Here is a 19,786-nt window from a genome sequence, read left to right as displayed (position 1 = left end):
GCTCAAGAATCTCTTGTTCCATCAATCGTCCGCCCCGCAAACATGCCGAAGCGCCAACAAGCCGCCCCAAATATATTCAAGGGCCAAACATTCAAGCGGCTGCCCAAATCAAAACCCTCCGCCAACTCACCAGCTGAATATCACGACCACACTTGGGAAAACGGCCGGCGCTATCGCGGCCACCAGTCTGAGTTCCCCTGGCCCAACGATGACCTGGCAACACGCGCCTACAGCGCGCTCAACACTGTCTGGACCTTCCTCCTTGAGCCCACACACCTCATCCGCGCGCCCGTCACCCCGCGGAAGGGTTACAAGCTTCTGGACTGCGGCGCGCGGGGCATGTCGTGGATGAGCAAGGCCGAGGACGCGTTCACCGGGGTGCGCATCGCCGTGATCGACCCGGACTGCGCATGGTTATATCCGGCGGATATCACCGTGCACCATGAGCTCGAGGGCGAGTGGCCGTTTACGGCGCGCCAGGCGTTCCACTACATCCGCGGGTTTGCGCTCGGCGGGATGATTGCTGATTACAAGGGCCTTTATCGGAATGCGTACAGACATCTCCTTCCTGGCGGGTGGTTTGAGGTGCGCGACAATAATGTGCAGTTTCTCCTGGAGACGCCGAGTGCAGAGAAGGAGGAGAAGCTGGTTGCGCTGAGGAAGTGGGAGAAGCTGATGGCGGAGGCTGCGGAGAAGTTTGGGAAGCCGATTAATATGGCGGCGAAGCACAAGGCGCTTATGGAGGACGGGGGGTTTAAGGAAGTCCAGGAACAGATATACAAGGTGTGTACCTACTGTCTTCGCTGCTCCCTTCATCCTGTCCAAGCACTGAAAACAACTAACATGAATAGATCCCATTCGGCGACTGGATGGAAGGAGAACCCTGGACCCCGTTTATTTCAAGCTCGTACAAGTCGCATATGAGACACGGGCTGGAGGGTTACACGCTGCGATTGTTCACCAAGACCCTGGGCTGGTCGCTCGAAGACACAAAGGCGCTGATTAGCGAGGTTAGGGAGGAAATTGCGAACGACAAGCTCAAGGATCTGCGACTGTATACTAACTTTCACCTGGTCATTGGGAAGAAGCCGGAGGATGCTTCCAGGAAGCCTTAGCTTACTTTTTGTTTGTTTGGCTATCCTACTTTCTTTAAAATGTTTGCTTACGCGACGGATCTAAGCTGAATAATGGTACCATACAGAGCTCTTACTATCGGAAAGCGAATACACATGGGCAGTTGTGCCATCTGCGTCTTGGTTGATATAGAATTCCTTAGGGAAGCTCAGGCTCAGTGAGTATTTCAACACTAGCAGAACTGGTAATTCAAGCCGCACGTCTATGAATGAAATAGCAAAAATTGAAAGAAGAGGTAATGGGTAGTTATGTTCCAAGCTCAGATGGTCGAGCGTACAACATTGCACTCTGAGCAAGATGATAGCTATGGCAAAGTATGCTTGTTCGATTCCAATTTCATACGACAGCTTAGCTTTGCGGCAACATGGTATCTAAATGCCGATTGAAGACACCCATCTGAATATAATATGTAAGGTATACATGCCCTTGCATTGATATGAGACGTGACATAAATCCATCACTCTCCAGTCAAGCTGTCATGAAGGCGGCTACAAGGCGCCATCTCAGGCTGCCTTAAAAATATAAAGTCAGACTTGAGACCCATGACGGAGCGTCAAGGCGACGAGTGAACCTTGCAAAGGGGGGGGAAACCGACTATGTCACGGTTGGCGCTCGCTGTGAGCAAAGAGAGCGCCTCACGATACCCAGGAAAAGCGAACAGGGCGCTTCCACCCACCACCGCGCGGTTTGGTGGGTGGGAAGTTAACAGCTGCCTGCCACTGATTTCAGCCAAGCTGGCTCGAAACGGTGAGTAAATTTACCTAAATGCTTTATGGGTAGGTAACGAGAGAAAGTTTTTGAGTTTAGTATGTTAGCATTACGCCTAAACTGTTATTTTTGGCAAGTGTAGTGAGGGCTGAGGGCGGCGCGTTCATGATAGAAACTTCAATCAAAACCAACCAACTAATATAGTATGAGCGAGACTGAGGGGAGACCCGGATGGTAGGCTTTCGCGCGCGCTTCGAATGGCGGGATAAATACCATGTTCACCTCGTCCTCCCGATTGTCGTCTCGCAACCTTGCCCTCTCCGTTTTCTGGCTCCTGACCCGAGATACGGCCAGTCAATTTGGAACTCGTTTATACAGGACAGTTAGTTGAAAACAATACTACCTACGTCCGTTACATTTTGGAATCATGTAAGATCCTGCCATTTCCCTGCATCGATGAGGTATACTTATTTCAATTTCAGGGACTCTGATAATGCATCTGAATATTCGGAACCTGAACAACATACGTGCGAAAAATGTGGTGAGAGCGACACGACCAGACTTTTCAGATGCAGCACCTGCGATCCTCCCATCTTTTTGTGTGAGACAGACTGGGAGAATTGGGACCCTCATAAGTCGCCATCAGAAGCAAAGCGAAAATCGAAGTTGAAATTCAAGTTAAAGTCGGGGGAAGCAGCAAAACATGAACGCATCCCGTTTCTTGAGCAGGCGGAGATGGAGGAAGAGTATAAGAGGTGGCACGAAGATGATGGGCAAGCACACTTGGAGCAACATGAAAATAACCTGCCATCGTTTTGGTTCGGTACTGATCTCGTCAACGGCAGCTGTCGCATCAATAGTGGTCTCTACGGAGATATTATTCTATCATCAGCGTTTCAAGATCGAGAGACACAGTTCCCCAGCTTAGTATCCTTTATCGGGAATACCGGGGTTGGAAAGTCTACTCTGATTGTAAGTTCACCCCATTAGTAGAAGTACACCAGAGTACCTGCTTACGTTTGCTAAAGAAAGCAATCATCAGTTATGGGAACTCTGCTAGCAAACGCGTGGCCGATACCGTTGGTTGGACTCGCATTCTGACTCCAATTCCGGGCATCAAAGCTTTTTCCACAAGACCAACGAGTTCTGACGTACGCCTGTACCTTGAAACGGCTACAATTGACACCGCTCGACATATCCTCTTCGCCGACAGCGAGGGCCTTTTGGGAGGCAACCAAACCCCATTCGCATCCTCTATTGAGAGCATCGCTGGCATTGCTAGGTACCCGCCAAGTCCTCACGTTCGGAAGCCTCTTGCTGACAAAAAATCTAGAAAGATAATCCCCATGGAAAGAACCGAAGCACGAGATCAGCCGAAAGTATTGCGTTGAGCATACATATCCGCAGATATTGTATGCTTTCGGTGAAGTACTATGCTATGTGATTCAACAGAACCATCGCGTCGCGGAATCACTGGTATCGCAGATGATTATGTGGGCTGACAAGGCACATAATGCATCTTTAAATCATATTACGCTTCCGCGTCATTCTGATGCTTAACAATGTTACGCTGGGTGAGAAGGAGCGGAAGGTATGGGAAGATGGAATGTCGGCAACGCAGATAGTGGTTGAGAATCTGAAGAATTGCACCAGTCTAAGTGGCGAACTACAGGACATCGCGAACCAATGGAATCGCATCCTTGATGTTGACGACCAGATACACTCAGTCATGGGTTTGTTCCTCCGGTATTTTAAATCCATTTCGGTCGTTTATATGCCTCACCGCGGAAGTATTCAACAGTCTGCAGGATTCTACCGTCAAGTGCAGCGGCTTCGTCAGAAAATCTTGGGTTTGAGCAAAGAGGTCGGACTTGAGAGGCTGAATACATTCAATCAGCTGAACTCACGGTGGGTAGAATCTTCCCTCAGTATCGGAATAGAGCATTTCTTCACTAAATTCGATGAACCGTTTGACTTCTTCCAGATTGCCAGGATCAACAGGCCGCTGTCCAAATCCATTGTTAGCAACGCCACTTATCTGATTACAAAAATTGGAAGAAACAGAGTCAAACCAAAAAGAACTCGATGAACGTTGCCATGATCTCTTTGTATCTTACCGGGTAATCATGGTCTTATGTGAGAGAATGTCCGGTACGAAACCGTTTCCTGATCTACCTTGCCGGAGGTAGTGCTCTGTACTTGGAAGCTGACCACATTGTACACAGGATCCTCGATCACGGGGCTATTAGAAGGGACAACATTTTCTCAGCATTTTAGTCGGCGCATGAAGAATTCCATACCTCTGCCCGCTGTTGGTTCACGAGAAATCAACGACGGTGCCGAAACACTCGGGAAGGCCACACTAGAGGCCACCTGGACCATCATGGAGAGCTTATCACCTCTGGAGAGTATGAAAGGACCTACAAAGAGCAAGCGTCTGTTGGTTTTATGGAGAATATAAATGATTCCAAGAAATGGCTATCATTGCTCAGGGAGCCGAGCCCGGGAAAAGACAAGTCTATCATCGAACAGCATCTAAAAGTGCTCAAAAAAGAACGGGAGTTCTGGAAGCAAACATTCTCGAACACAATATGCTTTTACTGTCTGATCGAACCGCCTGACTTCAGCGTAGAATGTCGGCATACAATATGCTGCTCCTGTGTCAAGATATTTGGCCACAAATTACCTCAAGATTCAGTCTACACCCTTGATTTCTGCCCGCTGGTAGCGAAGGAAATCAGACTCAACAACCCTTTGCCCATATCCAACTCAAGCCCGATAAAGCGAATGTTCACGTCCTGGCCATTGATGGTGGAGGTGTACGCGGAGTGATCTCTGCGCGGCTTCTGCAGATCCTGGGAGAACAAATCGGCCTTGATCTACCATTATTCCACTTTTTTAACGTCATTGTTGGAACGAGCTCAGGTCAGCTTTTTCTTTTGGCGTTGGTAATATTCTCCCACCGGCATTGTCCCAACTGAACTGAAGTATGAAGAAGCTAATCTCGTTCCAGGAGGTATCATCTCCCTCGCATTGGGCGCGAATCTGTGGTCGGCTCAAAGGTGTGTAGAGACTTTCAAGAAGCTGTCTAAGGATTCTTTCACACCACTCCCTTTCACCAGACTACCTGTCCTTGGGTATCTCCTCAGCATGAGGTGGGGTAGCTACTATGGCGCATCTGCTATCGAGAAAGCATTGCAAAATACGTTTAGTCCTACTGATACTAAGTACCGGTTCCTCTTTGGTGGGCCCTGTAAGAGCGCAAGCGACAACCCTGGCTCTGAAACTACTATGAGAGATCTGAAAGTTGGCGTGACGGCAGTCAATGTGATTGACAATCATATAACTCTTATGACCAACTATAATCGGAATATACACAATGAAGACAAGTTGACCGTCGATGTCTTTGACGCCCCGCACTGACTCCACAAAATGACAAAACTGTGTCGATATACAGAGAAGACGATATAAATGAGGAGATGGAGGTCTGGGAAGCGTATGTTCCTCTTCTTGCACTCTTCCTTGTTTTCCTTCTTTTCATCTTTTAGTGCATCTTAGAGTACTAACTGTTACCGGCCTCTTTGCTACAGAGCACGATGCACATCTGCTGCACCTTTCCTATTCCCAGTGTACAGAGCAAGTAATGGCCATGCGTTCCAGGACGGGGGAATGAACCAAAATAATCCAGTGGGACTAGCTGTAAAGGAAGCGCCGTCTCTGTGGACCGGAGGACCAAGGTGGATATTGTGCTGAGCATTAGAACAGGGTCCGCCGAAAGGACGCATCGCTGAGAAGAATACAGTATTTCAGTACGTTGTGCACGGCTGGCTGAAACGATGCATTAACTCGTTCGAAAGCAAGCTCGACGCCGAGCGTCTGTGGCAAGAATATTACGCGACCCTCGACGAAGATGGCCGACGCTGCCATCATCGATTGAATATTAAGCTGACAGACACTCTGCCCTTTATGGAAATACCCGTGCAGTGGGTGGAATGGATGATGAAACCAGACGCTTTTTTTCATGGTCTAGACGCTCAGCTACAGCTGTGAAGCACGGCAGAGGCATTGCTCGCATCACTTTTCTATATCTGTGTTAACTCTCCAACAAAACCGCCGCTGCCAGATGACGCCGGGTTTGCATTTCGAGCGCAAATACTATGTCGATTGGAGCAGCGCTATCAGCGTGCGCTCCTGGATCGACTCCAAAGTTCAGGCTGCAGCTTCCTTGTTCACGGAAGGGTAGTCATCATTAACTTTGAGGCTCACAGACGCAAATTCGAGAAAGGTGAATCGTTTCGGCAGGATATTCAGTGGCAGGGGCCACTGAGTGATACGTTCCTCATTTGCCTCGTCTTCAGGCATCGACGGAAGCGCAGCCAGAAACTAGGTGCGTCACCGACTACGACCGCTGGTGGTACAATTTGCTATATATAAAATTATATGAGAAAGAACTGGTACATACGACCACAGGGTGTGGAGAACAGGGCTTCCCGTCCGCTCAGCCGTACTTAAGCCACACGCCGGTAGGTTAGTAGTATGGTGGGTGACCACATGCGAATCCCTACTGTTGTATGTTTTTTTTTCTTTTCATCCTTGCTGCCATTCGAGTCTTAGCACAAAATATATGTGCTAATATAGTGTCTTGAAGTCCTGAACTGTTTAGATCTGATATATTCTCTCTCCATAATTGGACTGATACTGTATGTATATCATTGCGTCTTGATGCCTTTTTTTTTTTAAAGTATCATTGATTGTATATCCCTGCCAAATTAAGTAGTCCTTATCTTGCGATAGGTACCGCACTGTATCCAAATTTTCTGAGTTACACAAGGGCAGCTACCTCCCGCTATATGAGCCGAATCGTCGCATACTCCAGCTTTTCTTGATGTCGGATTCCTGACTTCTACTGTTAGCGACGATATAGTTTCACTTTGCATTGCATTAGCATTGACAGCATAGAGATATAGTCATGCATCACGACAACTGCCCTTGATAAATGGGCCCTCATACTGGCTGTTATATTGCAGCAACGAAAGTTAAGAAGGGGTATTGCTGTCTGCAACAATACTAGCTTGGCAGTGTGCTTTCTACCTACTGATTATCTAGATCAATCACGAAGTCCAACGCTAGGATCACCTGCAAGACCATGCTACGGCACTACATAAAAATCTAGTTACGTTGAGCGGGCAATAGAGCATATGCTGGCGGATTTAGGGCAAGCTACAATGCTGTTGTCAATGTTGTAGCACAGCAGAGTCAATCCCATGCAGTGTACAAGTCCTGTAGCAAAAGTAACGAAAGCTTGATCCTGCTTTTCTCATTGCCATGTAATAATTGGTCTAGGCTTACGTTTCCCTGACTGTATGGATAACGCTCCTTACTACTCAAGGTCATCCATCACAACAGCCTAACAGTATTTCCAATCTCAGCCATCAACTTGTCTCCAAATGTGGCGTTCAGCACGAAAGTCCATGATCTACTACTTCTAAAGCCCGCGGCCGTGCGAGGTATGGTTTCCAGGCTATATTCTGAGGTTGAGCCTGCTGGCGTGCAAGCATTTTGCCAATTTTAGAAAAGTCGGGGGCCGTGGAGTACCACCCCGTCGGTGTGGGGAATCAAGACAGGGTATGTATGTATATGCCGCAGCAATCGATCCAAATTTAGCGTTACCCTTTATGCAAGATCGGCTGTTCTCTTTGATTTTATCTGGGACCGCATTGTTGAGCATAAAATAAGTCACATAAATGACGTCACACGTGCGGTGCCATAGTATTCCTCAAGGACAACCTCATCTTGTCCCAGGAGTATGTTTGAGAATTCTCCCTCCATTTATAAACCCACAAGGTCCTCAATACACATGCCGGATCCCGTGTCCAGACGCAGGCTCTTTAGTGTCCTCGCCAACAATCTGAAGATGCCCACCTACACCGGCTCCAGCACCTGCCACAAGATCGAATACAATCTTACCCTTAATTCGGCCGATGATGCGCGGACTTCATTATGTCACTGTAAGAACTGCAAGGTGTGTATCTTTTCATCCATTTTTAACATACTCAGCCACGCGCAGATCGCTGGATGTGACGTTAACTTATCTACTCGGAGCACGTAGAAAGCATTCGGCACAAACTACGGCCTAACAGCCAAAGTCCCCAAGCATGCTCTCCAACTCACCAAAGGTGAAACAAAGAAGCATGCAGCAGATTGCAGGACGGGTGTTGTTGTTCATCGGGAGTTTTGTGATACTTGTGGCAGTTTTATCTGTGAATATGGGGTATGTATCCATTCCGCTTCCTTCCCACCTACATTTGCCGTTGCTTAATGAGAAGGGGTGACATGTCTACCTTGATTGTATGCTCATTTTCGCAACAGGATCATGTGAAAGAGCAATTTCGGTATGTGGTCGTCGGCTCCTTGGATGACTCAGAGGCATTGCCGCCCAAGGGGGAGTTCTTCTGCCAGGCTCGGGTGAGTTGGATGCCAGAGATACCTAGTAAGTTGTTCTCCGTTTCAAGAAAGGCGTTACGGTACTCACTGGACATTAGATTTATTTCATAAGCAGAAGATTAAGGAATGAGTTTAAGGTCCAGTTAGCATGACGAAAATGTGCCAAAGGATTGGGCGATCGTTTAGTGTGTAATAGTGACATCAGATCAGCATGAATTTAGTGGCAGAATGAGGTCTCAAAAATGCGGTCTGTTTCGAGAGGATATCATGAGGATTGCTGGGCCGCATGCTCTCTGTCACATCCAGTCTGGTTGTATCCACTGCACTTCCTCTAACGCTCAGGTAGGGTACAGTAGTAGTAACCCAAAGTCAGATTCTACGCCAGATCGCTGCAGATTCCTAAGTGGATGCATAACCCGTTCTTATTGGGTAATTCAAGCCGCTAATGACTCTCCAACTTCTATCTAGAGCCAGAACCTGATTCGTTTCGATGGGCTCGCGTCAGCTTGAAGCACCTTGAACCTGAATATTGAGAAGCCTGACGACACCAAGATTATAATTGATCAATGCGAAACCAATATATATCTCGTACATTGAACCACAGCATCACTCTGAGCGAGGCGCACTTGCCCATAGGGACTGAGCGAGTCAGGGATGATCTATGCCTACAGAACAAGCGGGAAGGCAGCTCTATGCTGACCGTAAGGGTCATACGGGCCGTAGGGCCTTCTTTTAATGTCGATAAAGATGGAACATATGTTCCAAGAAAGAAATTATATGCCACTTTGCATATTGCGAATGTATATCCAATTTGACATACAACCAAACGATCCATAAAAATAAAAAACAATATCAAATTGACAACCAGCAGCAACCACATGAGACTATCTCAGAAACAATTGAACATCAAGCAAAAAAAATAAACAAACTTCACACCCGAGAAAGAAAAGAAAAGAAAAAGAGAAAAGAAAAGAAAAGAAAAGGGAGAGTAGCGAGTTCCAAGCAACATGTGCGCATCTCAGCCTGACCACATATTAGACAGGTAGGGGGCTTTGAGAATCCAGCCAGGAGAGAAACTATACTCCAAATACCTAGCCTTTCTTTTTTCTCCTTTAATTATTTAGTTTTCCTGGCTTCAGTGAGGTTTGCTCAGTGTGATTAAAGGGGTCGAGGCTCACCTCATCGACCGAAGAAACTGGACCGGACCCCTATAAAACGCAAACTTGTCAGACTCGCACACTCCCAGTATGGGGACCCAGAAATGAGGGCCAAGAAGACCATAGCGATGCAGAAGTCAGCCATGATGAAACTGGTCCGGATGCGAAGACGGACTACGTGGAGAAAATGCAGTATCCGTGACGAGGACGACTGAAAGAGATAGCGAGTAGGATAAATGGATAGGATGAAGCAAAACAGACGGATCTGATGAAGTTGATGATGGGAGGGCTTCTCCGTGAAGGTATGGTGGTTTTTATAGCTCAAAAACGTCTTTGTTTGACAGACTACAACCTACATGTCAGTTTGATGGCCGGTTGTTTATTTGATTTTGTTTACTGTCTCAAGAGGGGCACAAAACCCAAATGTCTTGAATTGGGATATAATATAGGGCAGAGTGTGGCGGTTGGTTGGCTGCCAGCGGGATATCCATATATCGGCATAGGTCATGAAAGCAATCAAACAAAAGATGGCACTAACTCTTGCAGCTCGTCCTGGCTCAATACTTTGTGATTCAGTACAGAAATATTTGTGCTGCTTTATAGTAGAGGAGAGGGCTTTTCCATCACAGTTCACAGCATTGTAGCATGCCCAGCACGGGGATAGCACAAAGGGCACTGTTGCAGGGTGAAGAAGAGTCAAAGCATTGCCATCTTCATTCTGAACAATAGACAAATAATTGAAAAGCTTCAATGCCTCCAACTACTTTGATGATCGATAGTAAGACAGGGGCTTTTGAGCTGTTAACAGGCAGCTGGTGGGGGGAATAAGCATGTGGCTAAAGCTGGAAGCGGTTAGGACTACGGCTACAGGTGTTTCAGTGAGGGTACTATGGAGCAGAAAATCCTCTTGACTTCGTATAATTAACTCTCAAATCTAGCAACGCTGGTGGTATAAACTAATCGAACTTTTGGTCGTTATGGCTCTCTAAACGGAGGCCGTGAAACGGGGCAAAGGGTCGAAATGGTGTTGATGGAGCTGCAGCACGGCGCGAGGAAGAGCAGCGTCCAGCACCGCTCAAAAGAGCCGACTGAGACTTCCGACCACGCTGAAGCTGAAGAACAGCGGACGCGTCGGCGGGAGATTGTTTCGAAACATTGACTTCTAACATCGGCGACGGAGGAGTCGAAGAGAGATGTAAGAGACGAAAGAATAGACTGTAGCAAGAGTGTTGACTCGCAGTCTTCTCATGAGAAATGGATACCCTCAGTATTGCAAGCATGCAGCAGTCGGAGAAAGTCATTCTCATCGCACTTGTTTGCACGATGATTCGCTAGGCCCGCGGTATCCAGAATCCGCTCGATCTTGAATTGAATCAACCGTGTCACCGACGTCCTAGGAACCTGCTGCCCGGCAACTGTGATAACCGGTCCGCTCTGCGCAACTGCCGCACCCTTTTCACCACCCTCTACGCCGTCCATGAAAATATCACCAACATCATCCTCATCGACCACGGGACCCGCATCATCAACATCCATATCCACATCCCCGTCGTCCTTGCTACTGGCGAACTTTCCCTCCGGAAACGGCGTCTTCCCTGTAAGGAGATCCACATCCGCTTGCGAGACCTTCTCGGGATGCATAGCCGCCCAAGTGATCCAATTGCGCTCAATCATCTGGCGGATCTTGGTCGCCATAAACCCAGCGCGGAGCGTCTTGTTCTTGCGCACAAAGCAGATCCGCAGCATCCCGTCCCATTCGTCCCAGCTGATCTCTGGCTTTCCAGGTTTCGGCTCGATGCGAACGACGCTAGACTCGACTTGCGGCGGAGGGCGGAAGTTATTCCGGCCGACTTTCATGATGTGCGACACCTTTGAGAAGAATTGCACATTGACGGAGAGCCGGGAGTAGAGGGCGTCGCCAGGGCGGGCGAGCAGGCGCAGGGCAAATTCGCGTTGAACCATGAGCACGCACATTTTTGGTGGGTTCGGCATAGAGAGGAGTTTGAAAATGAGGGGGGAAGAGATCTGTCGGTCCGAATCTGTTAGCCCTGCCGTGCCACGATACAGGAGGGTAAATAGTAAGACGTACCTGATAAGGCGTGTTACTAATGCAGACCTGAAACGGCGGCAACTTGGACAAATCCGTCTTGATAAAGTCACCCAGGACAATCTGCAGCTTCTTCTCCATCGGCGTCGCCTGCACGCGTTTCGTTAATTCTGCAGCCATGCGCGGATCGAACTCGACCGCGACGACTTTCTTCGCCTTCTCCAAGATGCGAGTCGTCAAGATACCAGGACCAGGACCGACTTCAAGGACCGTCTGGCTGGGCTGGACATTGGCCTTGTCGACGATGTTGTCGGCAATCGCTCCATTTTTCAGGATGTGCTGACCGAGGTCGGTGTTGAATTTGAAGATCGCGGAGCCGGCTTTTGCTGCGGCGCTACGGCCATCGCCTTTTGATGGCTTTTGGTACGGTAAAGCAGAAGCTCGGGCGCTCTTCTTTCTGTCGGCTTTACCCATGGTGTCTTGGATGAGGAAGTGGTGGGTAGACTGCGGAGCTGAGGCGGACGCCAACAATTTTGCGATCTTTTTTGCTTATCAGCTGCAGCGGTGGAGCGAGCACGTGGTGATAAGCAGGTAAATTCCCGTGGGAAGTAAGTTATTTTTTCTTACATATAGCCAAAAATAATGATAAAGTATAATAGGAAGCATCATTGGTCTAGTGGTAGAATTCATCGTTGCCATCGATGAGGCCCGTGTTCGATTCACGGATGATGCATTGAAATAATTTTTTTTCGTCTATACTTCCAACAAGCTAAGTCCCTCTGTAATGAGTATGGAATATGTAGTGCTTATTTTTCACTCTAACTGTACTAGATTGAATGTCAGTATGTTGTGCCTAGCTCATAGACAAACCATGAAGCTTTTGTTACTTTTTGCTCACTACCCTGTCATATCGGCACCAAAAAAATATATTACCGACCGCGTACCTTGAAAGGAAGCAGTATTGTAACTCTTTTGTTTTTCTAGCAAACACACGGCAGTGTAGAAGATTGTTTGTAGATGATTTTACCATGATTTGAGCGCTTCTAACAACCGCAATTTATAATCAGCGCACGACTCCTAGCCTTAATTATAAGATATAAGTATAAACCAGTCCCTTAGCGGGCCAAGCAAGAGAATCTACAGAGCCAGTTTGTCAATAATCATACAGAAACTACTTAGCTGCTCTGTCCAGGAAACTGTGATTCGCCGGGTGGTGACATGGTACGGAATTTCCCTCGCAATGACCCTCGCTACAAGACTTCTTTGGCGCCCGTCGATGTCATCAACCAGGCCCCCATGAAGCGTGTATGGTCGCCCCTCTCGGCGATAGCTCTCATTCACATGGTCGGCTTTATGAGTCTTGACTAGAAGAAAGGACGTTACTGTGATGCCACCTGTATTCATCGATTCAGAATAAGGGAGAATCTACCGTGTGGCATGCCGAAAGTTAAAGCAACGCCATTTCGACGCAAATGCCTATTCAATCTCCTTGTACTTGATTTCAGGCTTAGCCGTGACTTGACGATAAGCCAAAGAATGACTCTTCTCTAGCACGGGAACAGGTTAGCTTTGCGAGCTGAATCAGTGAAAAATGCCGAGGCGACGCATAGTTCAGAGAGGCAAAACAGAGTCAAGACCTCAAGACCAGTGGCAGGCGGCGAAGAGAATGGACGGCAAGAGTTGAAGATAGAAAGAGAAGTCCAGTTGCGGCGCAACAGCCCGCGCACGTGTGGTAAAGCCCTGCCCCATGAAGCGAAACTCCTTCAAGGTGGTGTGATGCTGCACAATGGCCGTCAAGAGCCGAGGAACGTACTTGACAGTATCTTCATCAGGAGAATGCTTTACAGGACTATCTTGGCCGAGACATCCCATATAACAATATTGCTTGAAATGCTGGACGGAAATAACATGCTCGGGAAGGTCATTTTTGATAAGTTCATGCTTTCCAGAAGCAATCTCCAGAGAATCTTACTCGGCAGATATATATACGAGCAGCAGGGACAAGGAGGATGTTTGGTTCAAAAAGGGGCTGGAAGAGTGAAGAATAGAAAACTCAGCCGGATGAATGAAAGTATGAAGAAAGAGACCAATTCAGGATGCTATCCTTTGAAATAACTCCTATTGTGACTATGCAGGTGGCATAACACTGGTCTGTGCAGTATTATACAATTAGAAAACCATGCAGTGATATCTACCAGACATTGGCAGCAAGTTCACATTGCGATCCCATACCATTCCTTGAATCGTTGACGGCCTTGAACAGTGGACTAACATGGTGATTTTACTAATGGAAAACTATGGCCTTCACAGAAATTGTACGCCTTTACGAGACGCATTATGAGTTCATGCTGATGAGCTGAGTCTGATCTTGGCTAAACGGCTGGCCAGTATTACCTGGCCTTGCTGGCAGCAAGGGCTCATGGTAAGGGGCTGATGGGGGACGGGCCAATATTGCCAGGCTGATGGAGACAGCAGCCTCTCATGCTTATTGAATGATTGCTTGTCTTTTCAGACGTGACGTGTCTGGCATGACACTATTATGATGGGAAGGAGTAAGATGTTGTAATGTCGCCATCTTCTGGCCATGTAGCTGGCTAAACACAGCACTGCATAGTATTATGCAATGGGACAATCTGTGAATGGCTACACCGAGCATGAACATCAAGGCAAGAATAATAGAAGCTTGCGACTGCCTGAAAAAGCTATAGAATTCTCTGCAACCGTGGATATGGGGTCAATCAGGAGGACTGACTAGATACGTCTATTAGGGGGGACAGGCAGTTCGCTCTCCGGCCCGGCAAACCGACGCTGACCTTTTCCTTAAGTAGATATGTGTATAAGATCGTACTCGACGAGGATGTGCGAATTGGCACGGTTTAAAATAGAGTCGGACCTCAGATGCCCGTAGCGAGTTGGGCGAACAGGGAGAATGCGGGGTGGCTGCGGGGTTGCTGCAACAACCCCCACGCTTGACGCTCTCTTATCACATCTTTTTTCTTTATCACAGATACTCTACGAGTCTCTTCAGCATAATAACATTATTGGAATCCTACTGGCAACATGGTCCTCTCCCAACCCCCGAATCAGCATGTCACCAAGGCCTTTGACCTGACCGGCAAAGTCGCCGCCGTTACTGGAGGGGCTCGCGGTATAGGCCTTGAGGTCTCTCGTGGCCTGGCAGAGGCTGGTGCCCACGTACGCTTTTCTTTTTTTGCAACGTGTAGTTTGCTGATGAGCTTAGGTGGCCATCATCTACAACTCTTCCCCCGCCGCGATTGAGACTGCCGCAGAAATCGCAGCGGCAAACAACGTCACAGCCCGCGCCTACAGAGCGAATGTAACCGACCAAGCAGAGATCGAAGGAACAGTTCAGCAAATCAAGAAAGACTTCGGACAGCTGGACATCATCGTCGTCAACTCTGGTATTACCTCCAATATTCCAGCGGAGGATTACAGTGTTGAGGAATGGCGGAAGATCATGGACGTCAACCTCGATGGCGCCTTCTACTCTGCCCAGGCTGCAGCGAAGATTTTCAAGGAGCAAGGTCGAGGCAATGTGATATTCACTGCGTCTGTTAGTGCGACGTTAGTCAATGTTCCTCAGAAGCAGGCTGCGGTCCGTTCGCTCCCTGGTTTATACGGACTCCGACTGATGTAGAGCAGTACAACGCATCCAAGGCGGCTGTGGTTCAACTAGCCCGATGCCTGTCCGTAGAATGGGTCGACTTCTGTCGCGTCAACTGCATCTCGCCGGGCTTCATCGAGACAGAGATCCTCGATGCTCATCCGCAGGAATGGAGAGAGAAGTGGCACAGCATGATTCCAGCGCAGCGGATGGCACAGGCTTATGAGCTGAAGGGGGTATGTATTCCACGAGATTGAGCTGCTAAAGCTAACATTACAGGCGTATGTCTTTTGCGCGTCAGACGCCTCGAGTTACATGACCGGCGCGGATATTGTGATCGATGGTGGATACACTCTTCCCTAGGTTGTCCCGTCGAGAACCCAGTCACTGCCTTTCTGGCCCTGCGTTAATTGCATACTGACTAGCGAAGATTCTGGCTTGAGGCAAAACAGATACATTGGTAGATCTGGTGCTGGATTAGCTTGCATCTATAGCGCAATTGACCGACTTTAAGTGTCCGCAGCTTTCCAACAAACAAGCAGCAGCTATCTCCTAGCTTACTTTTGCCTCTCCCTCCTGGCGCAGCTCGTCAGGGCTATCGCCTATCCTCGCAGCCTGTTTTTTCCTACCGCAATGTTAGCCACCTGCTCTGATATTACCCAGCCAAGTAACCCACCTATCCCACTCATCCAACCACCCGGAAAGATAAACACCCACAATAGCCAAGCCCCCAAACATAATCAGCAGATGGTATCCGTACTTATAGTGCGGCGCATCGTAAGCAGGAAAGGCCACGAGCGGAACCCACGCCATGAAAGTATAGGTGAAGATATTGCCAGTCACCACGAGCATCTGCCGCAGCTCGGCGTTCTTTTGGGTAACTTCCTGGCCCCATGCCTGGTTCTCATTAGCCTATTGCCTATATACCGGCTCTGATCGCTTGAGGAAGCGGAAACGTGGACCTACGATGATCAACGGCTGCGCAGCCGCACTAACAAAGCCGAGGAAAAATGCAAACAGCAGGGCGGGTCTCGGAATATCCCAGATGGAGAGCATGATGTTTGCGATTCAAACAATGACACAGACGATAGCGCAGCACTCCTTGCGTCTGCCGGTGCGGCCGGCAATTGTTCCAGAGACCAAGGATGATACGACACTGATGAAATTCCCGGCTGTGGGAATGGTGCTAATCTGTGCGGTACTGTACCCTTGGTCTTTGAGCCACAGGTTGAAGAACCCGCTGCCTTGGCCGGCTTGGGCGACAATCCTGGTCATGCTTAGCTTGACGGAGAATAGAGCAAACATCAGTGATAGGAGACGCACAGGTAAGGAAAGATAAACGCCCACAGCTGCCATCCTGTATATATCTTCAGCAGTTTCTTCCAGGTTAATCTGGCTGACGGAGCGCGGCCCATGCTCGCTTGTCTTTGGACAGCATATTCCCGGTCCTAAGTAGCAGTTGTCAATCACCATTCCAGCGCATCTGGCCAGGGGAATGTGGTGCAGTCACCTTTTTCCTCCGCCAAAACGCCCTCGTCCTACTGGGACGGTCTGGTATAGCGAAGTATCCCCACACTGCAATGGGAATGGAGATGATCGCATCAAAGATGAACAGCCACTGTCATCCCTTCAGTCTCGACTTACCGTTCATCCCGGTGTACAGTGCTGCCTGGAGATACCCGCTGAACATGCTGGCTATTGCACTCGACTGTTCAAAGAGCGCAACGCGCTTTGCTAGTTGAGTCCGTCCGTACCAGCTCCCAAAAGCGCGGCGTACCCGGGGAAGGAACAGGATTCCAGGAGGCCCACGAAGAAGCGGAGAGCGTACAGCTGCCCGGGGCCGGTTGATTAGCATAGACAGTTTATTCTAGATGGTAAGGGTTGGGAAGGGGTACTGTTTGCGGATTTTTCGCCCCTGCCATAGCCATAACGAGAAATGACCAGGCGAGCTCGCAGCTGGGGATCCAGGCCGAGGGCCGCACATATTGAAGCTGGATGAGCTGTGAGGGAACCGTGTTGATTATGATGCCGATGTTGAAGTATGTCACAAGGAGGTTGCGTTCATTTCCGTACATTTCGAGCTACTCATGTGAGCCTCATCGAATGAACGGTAAGTGTAGGGCGTGGTATTCCTTACGTCCTCTTGCATTCCGCTGACGAAGGAATTCGCTGTCATGGCCTTAGTCCTTGTTTTATGGGCAGGGTTGGGCGAGGACGTACAGTAATTCTGCTGATCAAGATACTTTATAAAGTATCCTAGCATTACATACGAGCTGCACCAGTCAGGATCCCAAAACTAATCCTGCACATCTAGAGAGAGACACACAAAAGGAACCAATCGACTTTCCGAACAAGCCGTCTCTCTTCAGGCTCTCCCTCAACCGTATCCCGGACAAGCCCTAGGCACTTCCGCAATAGCGATGTCTTCTTGGGACTAGGACTCTCATTGAAAGTGGGCGAATCAGAGCTATCAGAGCCTCTATCTCGTGCAGCAACGGCCTCGTAGGTATCGTGAGGCTGTTCGATGTCCATGGTGGCGATAGACCGATCGCAGCCGTCGGGAACTCTCATGATAATGGGAGCCCTTGACAGTCCACTCTCTCAGCAGTTTTATACTCTGGATGCAATATCGTCGTCCCTCACGCCATTCCGTCCGCGTCTGCAGCTCGACTGCCCAAGATATGGCGGAAAGTTGGAGGCGTAGCACGTCACGCCGACATGGGCGCTGCTTCCGCTGGAAAACCCGCGAATTCTCGTGTGCATATATAATGTCGGACAGTTAAGCAGGGCCAGGCTCTTGCTCACAGTTCAAATCAAGTTGAGCTGAGCGTAGTTCAAGGCAACGCGGTCGAAATGGCGCCTGCAGCGATAGAGAGTGAGAACCTGCAACGTCCGGCAGAGACGTCCATTGATTACAGCAAGACAGAGGTAAGTTCTCAGCCATTTCAATTTAGAGCTACCTCTAACCATGAACGCCTTCAGTACAAATATGCAGCCTACCTTCCCTACTACACCCCTGGCCTGCAACCACCCCTCCAAGAATTCCAGCATTCGGATCCCGGCCACCGCGCCTCGGCGAAATACGCAAACCTTCTAAATGACAACGTGACAGCAGTGGAAATATCATCAAACGTTGGAACAGGGCTCCTCGGAATCCAGCTCAGCTCTCTCACCTCCGCTCAAAAAGATGATCTTGCCCTGCTAGCAGCCGAGCGCGGCGTTGTGGTCTTCCGCGACCAGGGCTTTGCTGATATCGGGCCTGAGAGGCAACGCGAGTTTGAAGACATCTTAGTCCGCTTCATGTCCATCAGATGGGCGGACATATCAAAGATTATCCGGAGATCCTGCCGGTGTATAGAGCTTTGTGAGCGGCGCGGTGGACAATTAGATCTCGAACAACGTGAGCAGTATCAAATGGCACTCGGAGCAACTCTCGTTAGCAGGCATAACCACCAGCCGAAGGGACGCTTCGTCCTAATCGATCATAATTGGCACGCAATGCATCAATCACGGGGGAAGAAGGAAGGTCGCAGGTGCCATTTTGACCGATCGACTTGACCAGCGTTATCTGCGAGTCTTTGCAATGATACCTTCTTCACTCTGTATGTGTGTAAGTCCTTTGTAATAGAGGTAAAAAGCATGCGGGACTGCTCCAAATGTGAGGACCATATCCTGTTCCCATACACTGCACCTTGGCAAGGTTCTTGTCAGGTAATGGCGAAGGTAACAGGCAGAGTTTAAGCGACTGAAACAAAGATCAAGTAATGACATCGGCTGTCCAAGTTATAGAAAAGCCTGCCAGTAACAAATGATGAGCGTCACTCGATATTACTTACCCATCATGCCTAATAAGTGTCCAAGGCATGTCAAGCATGCTCAGAAGGTTAGAGGCTTCCAAGCTTATAGGCGGTTTGCTACCCTCAGATAATTGTACCATACTTCCAAACTTTTCCGTATATTAAATACCGGTCCTCAAGAAGAATTAGCAGAGAGAAATATGCCAAAGCTTGATCTATAAATTTGACCTGTTGCAATCGTGGGTCCTAGCCCTCTCTTGATCAGCTTTGCAACACTTTCAGAGCTTTAATTCTTTTACATTCGCGATTCATCTGCTACCCGTCTCCGAAGCGCCGGGAATGCTGGAGTACGTCAGCATTGGCGATAATGGAGATACGCGACTTGGTGGTGAGCGCCCAGCGACAAGTGCGCTTAATGGCCTTAACTAAATTTGCTATCACGTGAATAAATTGATTATTAATCGCCAACTCGGCTCATTCTACTAAGTCAACTTATTTTGCGTACATCGTTGCTGGATGCCTATATCTCCCCCAAGTCCGTGGCATACTCCGTTTATTGCGACGGTGCTTGACTTCATCCAATAAGACACCAATTGACTGTGTAGAGTCTATAAATCTTTCCAAGAATGCATCATTTCCTTTTGCCACCTGATCTTCAAAAAGATCCATGGCTCCCTGCATCATTTTTCTCCATTCTGCCACACGGGCTTCAATTGGGGCACTCTCCTCATCCGTCTCAGATTCACTTTCAGAGGAATTGAAATCAGACTCCGCGTCTTCAGTGTCATCATCCTGCTGTCCTCCTATATAAGATTGTACCATTGGCGCATACTCAGGTCGCAGTACTAGCTGCCTATCTTTCCAGAAAGGATAG

At 48.6% G+C, this 19,786-nt stretch overlaps 9 protein-coding genes and 1 non-coding gene across 10 annotated transcripts; 7 read left to right on the top strand and 3 right to left on the bottom strand.

The window, feature by feature from the left end:
* The first annotated feature begins 19 nt into the window (after nucleotides 1–19).
* BDW70DRAFT_145250 (uncharacterized protein) lies at nucleotides 20–1,250 on the top strand. The gene is made up of 2 exons (XM_073738401.1): nucleotides 20–783; nucleotides 852–1,250. Exons 1-2 carry the CDS (start codon nucleotides 43–45, stop codon nucleotides 1,113–1,115), a joined length of 1,005 nt encoding a protein of 334 aa, XP_073591003.1. The 5' UTR covers nucleotides 20–42; the 3' UTR covers nucleotides 1,116–1,250.
* Nucleotides 1,251–2,298: 1,048 nt separating this feature from the next.
* BDW70DRAFT_164730 (uncharacterized protein) lies at nucleotides 2,299–3,233 on the top strand (the record flags this gene model as incomplete). The annotated part of the gene is made up of 3 exons (XM_073741538.1): nucleotides 2,299–2,814; nucleotides 2,871–3,124; nucleotides 3,176–3,233. 3 exons carry the CDS (start codon nucleotides 2,299–2,301, stop codon nucleotides 3,231–3,233), a joined length of 828 nt encoding a protein of 275 aa, XP_073591002.1.
* A 4,466-nt stretch (nucleotides 3,234–7,699) lies between these two features.
* BDW70DRAFT_166527 (GFA family protein) lies at nucleotides 7,700–8,445 on the top strand (the record flags this gene model as incomplete). The annotated part of the gene is made up of 4 exons (XM_073742007.1): nucleotides 7,700–7,864; nucleotides 7,952–8,113; nucleotides 8,212–8,332; nucleotides 8,385–8,445. 4 exons carry the CDS (start codon nucleotides 7,700–7,702, stop codon nucleotides 8,414–8,416), a joined length of 480 nt encoding a protein of 159 aa, XP_073591001.1. The 3' UTR covers nucleotides 8,417–8,445.
* Nucleotides 8,446–10,370: 1,925 nt separating this feature from the next.
* Nucleotides 10,371–11,977, bottom strand: BDW70DRAFT_21637 (dimethyladenosine transferase). The gene is made up of 2 exons (XM_073743519.1): nucleotides 11,533–11,977; nucleotides 10,371–11,468 (listed from the first exon to the last, which is right to left on the bottom strand). Exons 1-2 carry the CDS (start codon nucleotides 11,962–11,964, stop codon nucleotides 10,689–10,691), a joined length of 1,212 nt encoding a protein of 403 aa, XP_073591000.1. The 5' UTR covers nucleotides 11,965–11,977; the 3' UTR covers nucleotides 10,371–10,688.
* Nucleotides 11,978–12,152: 175 nt separating this feature from the next.
* On the top strand, nucleotides 12,153–12,223 carry BDW70DRAFT_t176. Its single transcript has one exon. It is a non-coding gene; the product is annotated as a tRNA-Gly (tRNA).
* A 449-nt stretch (nucleotides 12,224–12,672) lies between these two features.
* BDW70DRAFT_145247 (uncharacterized protein) lies at nucleotides 12,673–13,233 on the top strand. The gene is made up of 2 exons (XM_073738400.1): nucleotides 12,673–12,854; nucleotides 12,920–13,233. The coding sequence occupies exons 1-2, from the start codon at nucleotides 12,709–12,711 to the stop codon at nucleotides 12,939–12,941; spliced, it is 168 nt and encodes a 55-aa protein (XP_073590999.1). The 5' UTR covers nucleotides 12,673–12,708; the 3' UTR covers nucleotides 12,942–13,233.
* A 1,279-nt stretch (nucleotides 13,234–14,512) lies between these two features.
* Nucleotides 14,513–15,619, top strand: BDW70DRAFT_21633 (SDR family oxidoreductase). Its single transcript, XM_073743518.1, has 4 exons — nucleotides 14,513–14,685; nucleotides 14,732–15,106; nucleotides 15,154–15,351; nucleotides 15,395–15,619. Exons 1-4 carry the CDS (start codon nucleotides 14,551–14,553, stop codon nucleotides 15,476–15,478), a joined length of 792 nt encoding a protein of 263 aa, XP_073590998.1. The 5' UTR covers nucleotides 14,513–14,550; the 3' UTR covers nucleotides 15,479–15,619.
* Nucleotides 15,620–15,751: 132 nt separating this feature from the next.
* BDW70DRAFT_154387 (major facilitator superfamily domain-containing protein) lies at nucleotides 15,752–17,647 on the bottom strand (the record flags this gene model as incomplete). Its single annotated transcript, XM_073739839.1, has 11 exons — nucleotides 15,752–16,012; nucleotides 16,082–16,145; nucleotides 16,215–16,396; nucleotides 16,435–16,563; nucleotides 16,626–16,690; nucleotides 16,760–16,810; nucleotides 16,870–16,945; nucleotides 17,011–17,196; nucleotides 17,253–17,284; nucleotides 17,336–17,388; nucleotides 17,442–17,647. The coding sequence occupies 11 exons, from the start codon at nucleotides 17,645–17,647 to the stop codon at nucleotides 15,752–15,754; spliced, it is 1,305 nt and encodes a 434-aa protein (XP_073590997.1).
* A 321-nt stretch (nucleotides 17,648–17,968) lies between these two features.
* On the top strand, nucleotides 17,969–18,673 carry BDW70DRAFT_164725 (uncharacterized protein; the record flags this gene model as incomplete). The annotated part of the gene is made up of 2 exons (XM_073741537.1): nucleotides 17,969–18,043; nucleotides 18,098–18,673. The coding sequence occupies 2 exons, from the start codon at nucleotides 17,969–17,971 to the stop codon at nucleotides 18,671–18,673; spliced, it is 651 nt and encodes a 216-aa protein (XP_073590996.1).
* A 683-nt stretch (nucleotides 18,674–19,356) lies between these two features.
* BDW70DRAFT_21628 (uncharacterized protein) lies at nucleotides 19,357–19,786 on the bottom strand. The gene has a single exon (XM_073743517.1). It carries the CDS (start codon nucleotides 19,732–19,734, stop codon nucleotides 19,405–19,407), a length of 330 nt encoding a protein of 109 aa, XP_073590995.1. The 5' UTR covers nucleotides 19,735–19,786; the 3' UTR covers nucleotides 19,357–19,404.

The sequence above is a fragment of the Aspergillus foveolatus genome, assembly GCF_047715535.1.
Source record: "Aspergillus foveolatus strain CBS 279.81 unplaced genomic scaffold BDW70scaffold_131, whole genome shotgun sequence".
Taxonomy (NCBI): Eukaryota; Fungi; Ascomycota; class Eurotiomycetes; order Eurotiales; family Aspergillaceae; genus Aspergillus; species Aspergillus foveolatus.
Note: the sequence above shows the minus strand (reverse complement) of the source record. Positions and strands in the feature narration are given on the sequence as shown.